This window comes from Hylaeus volcanicus, chromosome 6 (genome assembly GCF_026283585.1).
Source record: "Hylaeus volcanicus isolate JK05 chromosome 6, UHH_iyHylVolc1.0_haploid, whole genome shotgun sequence".
Classification (NCBI taxonomy): domain Eukaryota; kingdom Metazoa; phylum Arthropoda; class Insecta; order Hymenoptera; family Colletidae; genus Hylaeus; species Hylaeus volcanicus.
The window spans coordinates 14351718-14364449 of record NC_071981.1 but is presented as its reverse complement, the minus strand read 5'-3'; the positions used below and the strand labels follow the sequence as shown (position 1 = coordinate 14364449).

The following is a 12732-nucleotide window of genomic DNA, read 5'->3' as shown; positions in this document are numbered from 1 at the left end:
AACAATTCGCGCGCAATTTCACGAAAGTAACAGCTCAAGTTAAGTTAGTCAATTAATTGCATCAGTCATCATGGACTCGAAAGGGGGAAATCCGTTCCTGATGGACGACTACGGGGCCCAGCCGGACGACCGGCTTACGGGCCAAGCAACCTCGAATCCATTCCTTCAGGACTTCGCGCAACCGGAGACGACAGGCGCTGGCGAGAATCCATTCTTGAACTTCGCCGCGGACCAATCGTACGAGCCCTCGGTTCCCGTCGACTCGACGAATCCCTTCGCCTCGTTCGGCGTGGACACGTCCTCGCCGAGCACTGGCTTCGACACGACCACCGTCACCGATACACCAGCGACCAATATATTCACTAGCCAAGCGACGGATATGTTCGTGACGACCGAGGACGAAGCGAGCGCGAATCTGTTCGCTGCTGAAGTCCCGTCGCAGACGCCCCAAGAAGTCTTCGTTCAACCTGCAGATATTACAACTTCGGTAACATCACCGCCTCAACCGAAACAGGCAAAGCCAGTGCCGTCGAGGCCGCCGCCGCCGCCGCCTCCGCCGAGACCTCAACCTCCAGCACCTCCCAAGCACACAAAGGATCTGATCTTATCCGTGACTGGAGCCTTGGATGCCACTTCGAATCATCTCTTGGATCGATTGCAGGTTGGTCAATTTATTCAGTTATTTATGTTGTTACTCTGTTCCTCCACGGAATGCTACAGATATCGCTCCAATTAATCGCAAAATCTACTCGCCCATTGCAGGCAACCAGAACACCTAGTCCTACTCTGATGCACTCTCCATCCCCCACTCCGGAGCACAGTTTCGCGGACCTCCTGGACGTCGATTCGAACGTGCCGGATCTGTTGTCAGACGACGGTCAAATGGGGGAACCGCCTCAGAACCAAGACATTATGGACCTGTTTGACGCACCGAACACGGACACCACTACCACCACTATCTTCTCCACTTCGATGACTACCGGAGGCACTACCAGCTTGGTCACCGGAGTAGCTCTAACCACTACCGCCACAACTCAGGACAATCCGTTCGCGAGTATGACCGAGCAAGAGATATCCACTGCTCAGGGTGAAGATGGTTTCCAGTCAGATTACCCCGAGACCGCGTCCATCACCAGCGAGAAGAGACCGTCCGTTGTTTCGACGACAGGCGAACTGGGAAGCGAGGTTGTCGACAACATCGGATTGGACTTCTCCGCGGAGGCTCCGGTCGTCCAGGAATCGAGACTTTCGATCACCGCCGCTGAATTGTTCTCCGCGGCTACCGCGGAGCAGTTTACGACCGCCACCACTGAGTCCACGTTCTTCTCCGTCACGGAGACGACCGCCTCGGCGACGTTTGGTGGAACCGAGATCACGCCCACACCGTTTTCGACGAGCTCCGCGCAACCACCTGCCGTGGAGCCTCTATTCTCTTCCACGGACATTAGCGCAACCTCTCAACCTGGCGGACCGTTCGCCTCGGATTTGCTAGGCGATTTCGGAGCGCCCACCGCGGACATGGGCATCTCGGCAGCCACCAGCCCGATGCCCGCCTCCGAATTTCCTATGAGCGAAGCATATAGACCCGAGGAGCAGCTGGACAACTTCGCTGTCACCACCAAAGCCATCGAGAGCACTGGCGACGCCTTCGACATCTTCGCCTCCAAGTTCGATAAAGCTGCCGAACCGGACGCCAACGCGGATCCGTTCATGGACGCCTTCGGTGGTGAGCCAACTGCCATGGATACATCTAGCGACGGTGAGTGAATTGGCGAAGCAGATACAGGAACCCCGGGGTTTTAATTAAAAAACGACAAAATATATATGTATACCATAGGGTCATGGATACATAGAAACTAACAGATTCCAACCTCCAGCAGGTAGTCTCAGAAATGACAAGCGTTATAGTAGATGCGATTCAGAGGTTATAGATTGTGACATTTTTCAATAATCTTATTTTTTGTTTTTGCTTAAATAACGATTTAATGTCTTTAAAATACAATGCAACAGGTTTCAGTTTTCAATGAAAATTATTTCTCGAAGTAGAATCAAGGTATGCATAATACGCTGGCCGATTTTTTAAGTACTTTGAATTTTGAAAGTACAAGCAATTACACCTATAAGGATTTTTTGTTGTTATTAATATCATTCTTTAATCGATCTTCTACAAGAACTCTTAAGAAAACGTAACCATTCGTTGTGCTCAGTCTGGGGCGACTCGTCCGTGACCGTGTCGGAAACAGCGACTGGTTTCGGGGAAACTGATGGATTCGACTCGTTCCTGAGCATGACCGCCCCGCCGCAGGAAGCAAAAGTGAAGAGGACTGAGTCCGCGGATTCCGACGATGGTCCAGACTTCAGTGTATTCATCAAGCAAGTATCCACAATGTAGGTTAGAAATTATCCAAGGTCACCTCGAGTACTAACTCGTCATTTTAGACCAAAAGAGGGCGATCAGAGTGGGATGACCGAAGGTGGGCCTGTTCCCGTGTTGGCTCCTCCGCCCAAGAGCCCGCAGAACACCGCGTACGCTGACACCTCGCCAAGATTCAACCCGTTCGACAAGTCAGGATTCGCCCAGGATGCCGTCGTCCCTGAAGAGGGCGTTCAGCCAGCAGAGTTGACGAGGACGGACTCTCAGGTAACGATTTAACTAAGGCTAGATCCATTCGATTGTTAGAGATCTTTTTTGTTTCAAGTAGTCCCAGTGCTATCTTTAACCCGCTTGCGCCAACGGATATAAAGTGTTGAGCTACCGACATAACGGAATGCGGATAATCGTGTAATCCTATAGATGACACCTTTAAAATTCATTTGCATCGGTAATCCACATGTGCCACAGGCTATTTACGGTATCGATTCATCAGTTGACGAACAGCCCGCATCATTGTCAGTTCGATTTTCTTCAAATCGCCTACGCCATCGATATAAGGGACATCGACGACGTGTCGATACGTCCTTTTATATTAATGGCGTCAGTACCTCATCGATACGTCCTTATATTAGGTGGTGAACTTAAGGGGTTATATTCCTCCAGCTAGTGCAGAAATGCAGGGTATTTAGGAATTTTTTTATATGGTTTATTGTAAAAAAATTCAATACGTCAATGCTATGTATGTTTTAATCTGATTCTTAATTACGTGAAAATAATTTTTGTTGATAATTTTTTCTTAATATTTTTAATAATATCCAAGTCTCCGTAAACCAGTTGCTGTAAAACGTTGTTTCTTGATTTACACGATTCCGTCATGTAGGATGAATGAATCTGAAGATTTCAAAAGTATTCTTGCAAAATGATGACGTCGTTATGATCCATCTTTGCCAGATTTTTGAATTTCGAAACACGTTTCGAATTCACAATTTCGTTTTCAGGAAACACCACCCACTCCCTTGTTTGACGAGGACGTCAGCCAACCGCTAGAGGACTTTCCAAGGATAAACTTCACGGGCGAAGGATGGGAGATGCAGCTGCGTCAACCGAACAAGAAGAAGATCACGGGTCAGCGATTCTGGAAGAAGATCTTCGTCAGGCTTGTCTACCAAGGCGACAACCCGGTTCTGCAATTGTTCAACAACAGTGAGGACAAGGACCCCTTCCAAGAGCTGCCTCTGCTGCCCTGTTACTCGGTCTCCGATATCGGCGCTCAGCAGTTCGATCAGTACGGCAAGATATTCACGGTGAAGCTGCAGTACATCTTCTACAAGCAACGGCCTGGAGTTCGACCTGGTCAGGTGACCAAGGCGGAGAGGCTGACGAACAAGCTCAGCCAATTCGCCGCGTACGCCATCCAGGGCGATTACCAAGGGGTGAAGGAGTTTGGCAGCGACTTGAAGAAGCTAGGACTGCCTGTTGAACATGCGCCACAGGTACAATTCTATTCGTTTATTTGCTTGGATTGAAGTCCCTGGATTGAACACCCTGCAATATGAAAGTTCTGATTTGAGAACTCAAAGAGTAGATTCTGTGTACCTGTAGATACCCTTCTGACCTGGCAACGAATATTGCAGGTCTCCCAGCTGTTCAAGCTCGGCTCCCAAAACTACGAGGAGTTGAAGGTGTTTTCTTGCGCTATCGAGGAAGCTCTGTTCAGGCTGTCCGCTCATCGAGACCGCGCCCTCAATTACAAGATGGAGGAAGTCCAGATCACAGTGGTGGACGAGCTTTATGTCGAGCAGAGTGCCGACGGTCACGTGGACAAACAGATAGCTCGCGTTCGACTCTTCTTTTTGGGTTTCCTTACGGGTAAGAAGCCTTCTCGAGGATGTATACCAAGGGGAGAAAAGAAGTAAAAAAACATTTTGGTAACATATGACATCACTTCAGGTATGCCTGACGTTGAGCTGGGGATAAACGACATGTGGCGGCAGGGGAAGGAAGTGGTGGGCAGACACGACATCATACCAGTCGTAACGGAGGAATGGATCCGTCTAGAGAACATCGAGTTCCACGCGTGCGTCCAGCAGGACGAGTACGAGAAGTCCAGGATCATAAAGTATGCGCTCCTTATTAAAGTTCGTTATGAAAAACTTAACTCATCTAACAGCTATATTCTAACTGGAAATACTAACTGACTGTGGTTAATCCCTGACTAACCCGTTTGAAGGTTCAAGCCACCCGATGCATGCTATATCGAACTTATGAGATTCCGAGTAAGGCCGCCTAAAAATAGGGAGCTTCCCCTTCAGCTTAAAGCCGTAATGTGCGTTACCGGTAACAAGGTAATGTCGCTTCACCATCGAGGAATAAAATACGTAAACTTTCTCTAAACATCTGCAGAACCTTGCTAACAGTTGCATGAACAAGATGACCGTGTCATACTGTCGAAAATGTCTCCGCAATGTGTCATTGGATCGCATCCACGTGGATTGACTCTGTTCTTTGCGTCATTAGGTAGAGCTGAGGGCAGACATTCTCGTGCCGGGGTTCGCCTCGAGAAAGCTGGGCCAGGTGCCCTGCGAGGACGTGATGGTTCGATTTCCTATCCCGGAGTGCTGGATATACCTGTTCCGTGTGGAGAAGCACTTCAGGTACGGGTCCGTGAAGTCTGCTCACAGAAGAACCGGGAAGATCAAAGGTATAGAGAGATTCCTGGGCGCGGTCGACACGTTAGAGCCACAGCTAATGGAAGTCACCTCGGGCCAAGCCAAATACGAACACCAGCATCGTGCTATCGTTTGGAGGATGCCTAGGCTACCGAAAGAAGGCCAAGGTACCTCCTCGTCATTCTCATAAGCCACACTTATCGCAAAAACGTTTCTTTCGCTGTACAATTGATTGTTTTTGATCGTTTCTAGGAGCATACACGACGCATCAATTGGTCTGCCGCATGGCTCTAACTTCTTACGATCAGATCCCTGAAAACCTCTCCGAGTACTGTTACGTGGAGTTCACGATGCCAGCGACTCAAGTGTCTCATACGACCGCGAGGAGCGTCAGTCTTCAGAACAGCGACAGCGACGCACCGCCGGAGAAATACGTCAGGAACCTGTCGCGACACGAGTATAGGTAACTGAGAAGTACACCTGCACACGAGAGAAAATTAAGATCCTAGCTCTATTCCGTCGTCTCACGAACCCTACGCTTTCTTCGGATTTCAGAGTTGGAATCGAGCACACGCAGGGTGAAGGACCGGGTGCGTATTTATCGGCGACGAAGAAGATCCCTGAATCGACGCCAGAGGTCCCCGCGGAAGTCACTGATGCACCTGCGGAGTCCGACTCGGATTCCTCCGAGTAATCAGCAGCCGGAGCTGCTATGTAAGGTAAAACAGGTTCGACGCATACAAAATTCAAGATGCATTCATTCGAGCGGTTAACAGTTACTTACTAATAATAGTTGTTAAAAGGAGAAACGTAAAAGCTCCTGTTCTATCGAGGGTCTACTACAGAGGGAGAACGATGCCTGTGACTCGACAGGGGGCGTGGCGTTTCGCGAATCGTCGTTTGAAAAAGAAAGAAACGCAACATATGTACCTTGATGTAAAATAATCGTGTAATCCGCCTGTAAGCGAAGGTGATTTCCCCGTAGCTTCGAACGCACATCAATATTAACGGTTAACGATATCATTCGCGTTGCTTCGTTCGTTTCAGATCGACTCGACTCGCGAGACGCCCTTAGTAGTGTTGGGCAGAACGTGATCCATGATTATACCTACTAATTAATCATGATTAACAAACGACCGAAAAGATTATAAATTGCTAATGATCGTAGCTTACAAATATAGTTTGCGATTACCGATTAATCCGACAATTTCGATAGCTACAAAAGTGATCGTTACAAAAATAATCGCAAAGGAATCACTGTCCAGCTCTGGCCTCCACCCGCGCGTTCGCGTCAAGCCAAGCCCTTACTTTTGGAACCAGCGTTTGAGAGGAAGATGCGCATAGGTAGAGACATCACGATCGTCATCCGGGTGTTCCAGAAGTTCCGAGCGTGGCTTAACGTATAGGAATTAACGAGATATACGTATGAAACAAGTAATTTGTAAGGGAGGACAATACTGATTTTACGTTCAGTTTAGCTTGCTAAGTAGTAATACGCGCTCGCGACGAAAGGCTTTGCAGGCTACGCATTTCGAAGATGGATATCGACTTGGACGAATAATTCGTTAAAACATCAGGTAAATGAAATGCTTTCTTTACACCTTTCTTGATTTCTTTGTTATGCTATACTTTAATCAGATTTTATCGCAATATTCGGTATTTTCGAAAATACGGTAGTGGTCGGTTAAATGAGACACTTTCAACACGTAAAAAGAAAGTCCCAACACGACTGCATTTAAGCTATTTTCAATTACACGTTCTTCGTACGAACCCTGTCCAATTGAAAAGCACCGCTTCTGTTTTCTTTCATCTAGTCGGCCACCAATGTACTTCGTCTTTCAGTTTCTTTCTAAATGGACGAACATATCGCAACGACACGATAATCAGAGGACAATATTTGTAGTTGAGAAACTCGTCAATAATCCTAAGTATCGATGCGCGCATATCTTATTGGTTGAGCTTGCAGATGTTCTATATCAAATGTTATCCAGTCGTTCTTAGAGGTAGTTTATTGAGATTAATCGTCGGTTATTAGGCACGTAAAAAAAAGTAATAACAAGAAGAAAAAAATAATAATAACAATAACAATAATAATAATAGTAATAATAATAATAATAATAATAATAATAATAAAAGAAAGGTATCGACAATTGCGCGTGGGACAAAGAGTATGTATATCGATGTGTGTATGATATTGGTGGAAGCGTGAGAGATTGTCATCTAATCTTTAACTATATTTCGTGTTTCTACGCGTATTATTAGATGCGAGAAGAGGTTTGACATTATTCAAATCGATGTATCCAAGTTGTAGGCCGTAAGTTTCCGTTTCGAGTTTTCTTTGTCGAGAATAGTCTAACGCCAAGCATGTCCACGGACTCCTCTCATTACCTACGGTCACAGAAATATCAGAGATAGAGCAGAGGAGACATAGGTCTATAGTAGAAATGTTTCACTGTTAGAAAGAGATAAAAACCACGGCACCCTATCCATCTCTGTGTTTTTATTAATGTGAATGTAAAATATCGTTTATGTAATTATTAAAAGTATAAACGATAACTATTTATGATTAACATATAAATGATATAACAATACGCTGGTAAACAGAGGCAGGTGAGGTACCGCGGTTTTCTTTCTCTTTTCAGCTGCGATAGCTATTTTATCCATAATATTTATGTATACGGCAATATGGCTACGATACGTGGAGGGAGAAGAACCTCCCCCCGCCTGGGGGGAGGAACTCACCACGCGCCGTAGTCGAGTAGGAGGGAGACGTCAGTATAGAGCGGACCGTTAAACAGAGTGTGTCGTCTGTCCCATCATGGAGCGCGCTAAGTAAATATCTACCGGGTGTCCCAAAAATGTTGTAACACCTTGAAAGGGGTGGTTCGTGAGGTGATTTGAAACAACTTTTTCCTTACCGAAAATGTTGTCCGAGGTTTCGTTAAGGAGATATTAAGAGAAAACCCCGACCAATCAGAGCGCGCTCTAACGGTGTACGCGCGCTCTGATTGGTCAACGTTTTCTGTTAATATGTCCTTAACGCAGCCTCGGACAACATTTTCGCTAAGGAAAAAGTTGTTTCAAATCACCTCCCGAACCACCCCTTTCAAGGTGTTACAACATTTTTGGAACACCCTTGTAGAGTCGAAAAAGGCGTCTAGTACGTAGTAGGCGAGCTGGCTCCGTGGACATGTCTAATTTATGCGAAGTCAAATCCATCGATTTATCGACGCTGGTCAATCCAACATGACAGCGATGCGACTAGAACTTGTATTAAGTAAGACGCGACGCTACGTCCAGCTACGTCGTTCCATTAGTTTCATAAGGAGAACGAAGACCTAGACACCGTAAGTTTCCTTTGAGATTTTTCAATTTTTCGTTGAACGTTTCTCATCCTGCAATCAGCGGTAATAAGAGTCTATTCTAGTCCTTAGCGTGTAAGATGAAAGTACCGAACCGTCAGGTGCCAGTTCACCGGGTCGTACGTTTCGATATGTTTAAGTTAGGTTAACTACTAATAATCGTGGTCGAGTCGCGACGTTTAGAAATGTCGACCGGTATGCCAAAAACTAGTAGATATTTATTAGATTGTCACTCTGATCCGTGTCGGTGCGAATCCTTATGTTTCGTCGAACGATGCATCGAATCGTGGACAGATAATACCCTTCCGTTTGTGACAAGCCAGGACCATGTCTAGGTAGTTTAGTCCCTAAAGTGACAATTGAATATATCGTCCTACGTTTATTAGATTTTTATCCCATATCCGGAAATTAAGTACATAGTTTATGCTTTCCATTGGAACATAAAGAATAATTGAACAAAGTTTCGATTAGATTAGAAAAAAAATAGCAGGAGTTATAGGGAAATCATAAATACACATTTCGGATTTCATTTCATTTCGCATTGTTATCGAAACAAAATTTTAATCGAAATTGTTTTCGCGGTGATATTTGTCATGGTGATCGTAGTTACTCAAAAACGAATGGGCAGAAAAGTATAGAAAACGAAACTTAAATCTTGATCCGTTAATATAAATTATGAAAATAAGAATGTCATATTAAGCAGCTTCGTATAACTATTCATTATCGAGGAATATTATTTAAAAGGTGATAGGTAAACCGTTACGATAGGTAACTTAATTTTTGTCAACAAGATTGCGTCTGGAGACGCGTGTCCTTACGACCTGTAGCTGTTCTTTGAAAACAACACAACGCAAAGCTTTTCGTTCGGTAGCGCGACGGTTCTGTTTACGTTCGATACATTAAACGGATCTGGAGGGAAATCTCTGGATAAGAAATTACCAGCTCGTGATCTCAACTACGCGTAATATCGCACCGTCGTGCGAGATATCCCGGAACGACGTTTGTGTATCTAAAGGGAGAGAAATCCGATTAAACACACACGATGCATATATAGGTATATCTTAGGGATGATATTCGAATTTATAGGTTATGTGTGATACCGACATGCCTAGCGATAACATTTCTCCAACGAGTGTGTAACTGTAAACGAACAAATGCACCGGACAGAGGAAGAATAGCGGGTAGTGGAAAATATTTCGTCTGCGCCAGGAGGTCGTAATTCGAGTTCGATTCATAACTATACAAGTCCGTTTTACCTTTTCAAAATTAATAAAGGCAATTGTGAGATAATTTTGACAGAAATAGGTCGTACAATTGCATGAGTCCCTTGATGATCGAGATATTGCTTCGCTTCATTTCGAAACAATAATTGTCCATAGCATAAATGTCATGAGGTTACTCTTGTCGTTAATGCCAAGTTAAAGAAGTCGACCTCCAACGTCTCGAGGCATTAGAACGTTCAAGTTTAAATCAATCTTTCTGAAAGTTACTTCCGAAAATAACGTTACCGATGTTAAATTGCGCGTCGATATGGTAGATCTTGCTTTGATCATTACGACCTCCACTCCTAGAAAACGTCAACCTCATTTTCCTCCGAATTTATTCGTTTACCTGCGTATAGATATTAAACTGCGTAGAAATATAGATATAACCCTGTTGTCTCGAGCCCCTGTAACGATTAAGTGTCAAGGAGAAATTAGTAGTGTCGTTGTTGTTCTTACCATTATTGCTGAACGAGAAAAAAACGAACACGTGTTCTGTACAGGCGATGAAAGTACGCGAAGATACGAATACGAGTTAAATACGTTTACGAGTCGTGCTAAGATCAACAATTGTAGAGGTTAGAGAGAACGTCCGTTATTGCACGAATCGAGCAATGAAGGGACGAAAACCCCTTTGAATGTGCGTTACCGTCTTTCCTTGCGCCATGACAGATCGAGTGATATTTCGTCCGTCAAGCTTTTTATCGATCAAAGGTAAATTTTGTACACAATGCTAAGAACCCAGATTTTTTCGTAAAGTTTCCTTTGAAAGGAAGAGTGTTCCCTAGTCATATGTTTAACGTTGTACTTATATTATTTATTTCGAGCGTTAGCTGGCCAAAGGGTACAGTCGAATAAGGTAGTTGAAAGTGCTCATAAACCAAATTCAACCTTTATTGGATGAATTTGAATTAGGTGCACTTTGACTTCATTCGCCAATACTCTGTATCGTACTGTAGTGACGTTACCACCCGCGATAATGACCTGTTTTATCAACGAACAAAGTGAAGAGAGAAATTCGACGAGACACCGTTAGGGCTTAGCTAAAACTGTATAGGCAGGCTGATTTAGTTTCCCCGTTGTTGTTTAGGTATGCTATTTAGTGAAAAATATTCGGTTAACGTTTAGTAGCAGACGAATCTTGATCTGGAGAAGTATGTGAATTGCTAAGAGTAGAAGCATATATTTTCATTTGAATCGTAACGAATTATTTAACCCATTTATGATGTCATCGAGCCGTGAAGTACAGCGAGAAGAGGACAACCGTGGATATTGAGACTCGAATATCGAGATATAGGTACCTCTGATCTTCGATCTGTAATTTATAAATATATAAATATATACATATATAAATATATAAATATACATAATGACATGTATGTAACGTCGTATGGTGTAATTATACGTGTATGTATGATCCGTAATTGTAATCTAATAATAATCGGCGAGGTGTATACAAAGTGACAAAACGAGAGAGGAGTAACATGATTTTAAGGGGTAGGTGAGGCGATTACTGATTCCCTGATATATATGTATATTATAATTTCTCAAAATGGAGAGAATGGAGAAAATGACAACATTGGAGGAAATTGACGGAAACAAGTGTAACACTGTTTAGCTAATGGTATTATTGATAAATTCTATGTATCAATAAATAATATAAAATTGTTTAAGGGTCGAAGTTGGGTTAACGAGGAGATCTTATTATCGATTAGTTAAACACTCAACTGCAACACTGGTCTTTTTTTACAGTTCATGTTTTACAAGATACACTGACTTCAATCTATACATACAGGGTGTCCCAAAAATGTTGTAACACCTTGAAAAATGGTTCGGGAGGTGATTTGAAACAACTTTTTCCTTAGCGAAAACTGTTGTCCGAGGCTTCGTTGCGGAGATTTTAACGGAAAACACTGACCAATCAGAGCGCGCGGATACCGTTGGAGTGGCCGTAGTAGCGAAGGCTACGAGCTAAGCGGCCGCGTCCAATGTCCTTCGATGCACGTCGAGTCGCTTGTTCGCATACGAGCGCGGCCGCTTAGTATGTAGCCTTCGCTACCGCGGCCCGTCCAACAGTATCCGCGCGCTCTCATTTGGTCAGTGTTTTCCGTTAATATCTCCTCAACGAGGCCTCGGACAACATTTTCGCTAAGGAAAAAGTTGTTTCAAATTCCCTCCCGAACTACCCTTTTCAAGGTGTTACAACATTTTTGGGACACCCTATATATGTAACGAAAGTAAGGTTTAACTTCTATCTTACTAAATATTTGTACTATCTTTGCATCACATTCTAGTTACTTTTTTTTCTTTACATAATCTTTCTAATGCATATATGTATACAGATTTCAGCAAAACGTAACGGTAAAACAGGTTACAGTAGTGCAGCGCCATCCATCAGGCATATCGCCTAACACCCATTTGACGCCTAAACACCGTTTCTAACGGCATATCTCAATCATGTTACATGTTACACAATTTTTATTACGCACGCCATCGATGAATTAAAGATTTGCATTTCACAAGCATTTATGAAATCTTTTGTCGCGTTTAACGATTTCTTTTCCCATGACACTAAAATTTCGACCGTGTCCTATTTGTATTATTTAGCCGAGAATACAGTAAGGTTACGTAATTGTGAAAAATAGATGTATCAAAACGGACAATATAAAATATAACGCAAAATACGTTCACCACGAACTCGCGTAATCAACATCGTCGAAACACTTTTATTAGGAATAGCTTGTTCATACGTTATACAAATTTTCTTTTTTTTTTTATTTATCCCAGAAAGAGAAATTAATTGATTAAAGTACCTTTCCTTAGGGATAGAGGATACGAATGGTCTCTGTAATATTTCATACGTACCGGATAATCATTCAGATCATTTCCAACTGACCAAAAGCCGAGTGAATGTACTGTATATGCAACAGTCAAACGGAAATTACATAATCCGTAATACACGTTATAAACCTAATGCAGGAACCTTCAAAACCGAGTAAAAGTATCTTACATAAATGAAATTACTATAGTAACGAAGAGTAAATTTGTATGCATCTACAATCATC

At 43.5% G+C, this 12732-nt stretch overlaps 1 protein-coding gene across 3 annotated transcripts; it reads left to right on the top strand.

The window, feature by feature from the left end:
• Positions 1–70: 70 nt before the first annotated feature.
• Positions 71–11344, top strand: LOC128878040 (protein stoned-B). 3 transcript variants are annotated; one of them, XM_054125839.1, is made up of 13 exons: positions 71–661; positions 763–1759; positions 2208–2373; positions 2440–2641; positions 3373–3867; positions 4009–4243; positions 4325–4493; positions 4605–4719; positions 4892–5210; positions 5296–5506; positions 5599–5762; positions 5847–7935; positions 8186–11344. In XM_054125839.1, exons 1-11 carry the CDS (start codon positions 71–73, stop codon positions 5735–5737), a joined length of 3639 nt encoding a protein of 1212 aa, XP_053981814.1. In that variant the 3' UTR covers positions 5738–5762; positions 5847–7935; positions 8186–11344. The 3 variants fall into 3 exon arrangements, with proteins under 3 accessions (XP_053981814.1, XP_053981813.1, XP_053981812.1); XM_054125838.1 differs by having other exon boundaries at positions 5599–7875; XM_054125837.1 differs by having other exon boundaries at positions 5599–7935.
• Positions 11345–12732: the final 1388 nt, after the last annotated feature.

Bases quoted from the DNA above. Each gene is read 5' to 3' on its own strand.
- LOC128878040 (XM_054125839.1), top strand. From the start codon at position 71: ATGGACTCGAAAGGGGGAAATCCGTTCCTGATGGACGACTACGGGGCC. The intron at 1,760-2,207 runs GTGAGTGAATTG...CGTTGTGCTCAG, and splicing joins CATGGATACATCTAGCGACG to TCTGGGGCGACTCGTCCGTG. The intron at 5,211-5,295 runs GTACCTCCTCGT...GATCGTTTCTAG, and splicing joins GCTACCGAAAGAAGGCCAAG to GAGCATACACGACGCATCAA.